This window comes from Impatiens glandulifera, chromosome 1, assembly GCF_907164915.1.
Source record: "Impatiens glandulifera chromosome 1, dImpGla2.1, whole genome shotgun sequence".
NCBI lineage: Eukaryota > Viridiplantae > Streptophyta > Magnoliopsida > Ericales > Balsaminaceae > Impatiens > Impatiens glandulifera.
Window position 1 is genome coordinate 88,466,825 of NC_061862.1, and position 3,064 is coordinate 88,469,888.

A 3,064-nucleotide genomic window follows, 5' to 3' on the forward strand; every position below is an offset into this window, starting at 1 on the left:
AGGAAAATTTGACTAAATGATCCTAAAATGCCCTTAAATGCGCGCAGGTGAACCTCGTATAAATTTAATTGCGCAAATGACAACTTTAAGATTTCTGACGAAAATACCCTCGTCGCATCTATAAAATGTTTGTCCTTCACGAGATGATTTTACCCTTCACAAGACGATCTTACCTTTCGCAAGACGATCTTGCCCGGGTATTCTAGACTCTTTACAGACTTTTACGTCGCGAGACTATCCTGTCTTTCGCATTACGCGACGGGGATAATTTTGTAAAATATTTTGAAGTGGTCATCCGTGCAATTAATTTTATGCGCTGATTACCCTCGAATTTAAAAAGCTTTTACGGTCATTTCGTCAAATTTCCGGTTGAAAAAACATAAAATTTAAGTTTAAAAACATTAATGAAAAAAAAAATATACATGAAACATTAATATTGACTCATAACTTAGTCCTAAGGTTGTGCTTCTCTTCTTTTTTTCAACTAAAACTCTAGAGAGTCTCACTTATTATTTTCCTTAATGGAAAGAAGAGAAGATGGTAACCTTTCTTAAATAAATAAATACGTCCATTAAGTATGTGAAGTGTGAACCAAGCTCTAATTAAAAAGCTCATAAATAGTCAAACAATATAAATAATTTATTTTATTATATTAAACTTAAATGGTAAACAGAGCGCTGTCATTTATTTTTAACAAATATGATGATAAGAGTTTGCTTAATATGATTTTTATTTTTAAAGATTTTTTTCAATTTTTTTTAAAATTGTGGTTATTTATCACATCACTACTATTTTAATTGTCACTTTACTTTTATAAAATAAACAAATATCATACCTTTTTCATGAAACAATATTATTAAACAAAATATCAAATCCAACGTCAAAGAAACTCTAAGTAAAAGAAAAGGTGGTTTTATCAATTGTTTTTGGTGTTGTTAATTGAAAGCATATCCAAAAACAAATGCAATAGTTACATAAGTAGCAAAAGCTGAACCCTCATAAATATATTAAACTTCACCAAGAAAAACTAATACAACAAACATAACAATGTAAATAAGAAAAACAACAATCACCATAATGCATTAGAAGAAAGCATAAATAAAGTCTTATGATAAGTTCCCAACAGAAAAAAACATGTAAGTTGTCGAATTCAATCAACATTTTCTTGCATTTTCTATGCAATGAGGAAGGGAAGAACAGTCAACATGAATGCTTCATAAGTGAAATTGGCTGATCCCGAGTAAGCAGTATCCTTCTCCTTGAATTTTTCAGTCAGTCCCTGCAAAAGATGCATTCGAACGTGTTATTCCTATTCAACCAATCGATAACAATTTACAATTTCAATCCGACCCAATTAGAATCAAACTATTTACCTTAACAGTGAGGCAGCACTCAATGAAGTTATCATATTCAATAGCCTTGTGACTTCCACCTGCTTTATCAAACTTGGAGACCAACAAATCCAGGACTTGAGGTGAAACCGAGAATCCCAAGCTAAGTAGAGCATCCTTCAATTCTCTTGAATCAATTTTCCCACTTCGATCAGCATCAAACCTCTCGAAGATTGCCTAAACAAATCAATAAACTTTATTAAACACCACTTCTTTACAAACAAAGAAACAAACAAACAATTATCAATCTTCTTAACATTCACATACCCTCCAGTTCTGAAGACTGTAGAACAAAGAAGTGAACTCTTTTGGTCCTGTTCAAAATCGTCAAGAAAAATATACATCAGAAGATGATAATTAGGGATTTGCCTGTAATTCACATGAATCACATCCCAAAATTGAGTTTCTATCTTGCCCTAATCAATATATGGATTCAATTATCCTGTACTGCAGTATAATACTCAGATCGGGAGTCAAATTAGGTTAATATTAACCCGATCAATTCTCTTTATACAGAGTAATATAAACAAATGGAAATGTATTGAGTGCTTACCGATCTTTCTGGTGTTGGTGTTAGTGAAGTGATACATGAGAAGATGAACAGTTCGCAAGCTGAAGCTCTGATTGTAAGACGATAGCGCCCTCTGCATCTCCTTATCATCAATTAAACCACTTCCATCCTGATCAGCGGCCTGAAAACATGCGACAATGTTCGGATCCGTTCCAGGAGGGAAGGTCGAAGGAACTAAGGAAGCGAAGGGGCTTCCATACCCCTGCGGCTGCTGCGGGGGATAGCTTGGAGTGGCACCTGGAGGTGGTGCACCGTAGCCACCACCAGCACCAGCACCATAGGGCTTGTCCTTTTGAGGCTTTTCAGTAGGAGCGGTTCCATATCCCTGATTCTGTGATGGTGGATAACCAGGAGCCGCACCAGGAGGTGGTGCGCCATAGGCCTGGGCCGCCTGGCCTTGAGGCTTGTCCTTGTGAGGCTTTTCGGAAGGCGCACCATAAGGTGCAGAAGGCGCGCCATAAGGTGTGGCTCCCTGAGGTGCTGCTCCGTAAGGCGCGTATGGCTGCTGACCGTGTGGTTGCTGAGCAGGTGGTTGACCGTATGGAGCAGCAGCACCGTAAGGCTGAGCCGGTGGCTGCCCGTAACCATAGCCCTGTGGGTTGTGTGGGTATCCAGACATTTTGTTGCTTATTTCTAGAGAGAGATGTGCTTCAATTGACACTGTATACAATTACGATCAGTATACTCATTATATATATATTTTGGGTTTCAAATTTGGGGTTTGATCTATTGCTATATTACCAAAAAACCATTATAGATTAATTTCTTTTGATTCTCTTTTGTTACATTTACTTTCTTTATTTAAAGAAAGAACTAAAATAACTAAATTTGGGGTTTGATTTATTGTTATATTATAAATAAAAAAAAATTAAAGAAGAATTAGAATGACACCACAACTATGATCAATGTTTATCAAAATCTCGATTTAACTCTTAAAATCTTACGATTTAAACGAGTCAGATTTTAAGTAAACTCTTAAATTGGTAAACTTTTACGATTTTAAATTTACGATAATAAGTTTTTACGAGTTTACGAGTTTATAAATAATTTTTATTTTACGATTTTATACGATTTTACGTATAAAAAACAAATTTATATTTAA

The 3,064-nt window shown here is 35.2% G+C and overlaps 1 protein-coding gene across 1 annotated transcript; it reads right to left on the reverse strand.

Moving 5' to 3' along the window:
* Nucleotides 1-984: 984 nt before the first annotated feature.
* On the reverse strand, nt 985-2,618 carry LOC124919223 (calcium-binding protein CBP-like). The gene is made up of 4 exons (XM_047459416.1): nt 1,945-2,618; nt 1,659-1,705; nt 1,374-1,568; nt 985-1,279 (listed from the first exon to the last, which is right to left on the reverse strand). The coding sequence occupies exons 1-4, from the start codon at nt 2,579-2,581 to the stop codon at nt 1,175-1,177; spliced, it is 984 nt and encodes a 327-aa protein (XP_047315372.1). The 5' UTR covers nt 2,582-2,618; the 3' UTR covers nt 985-1,174.
* Between the last annotated feature and the right edge of the window lie 446 nt (nt 2,619-3,064).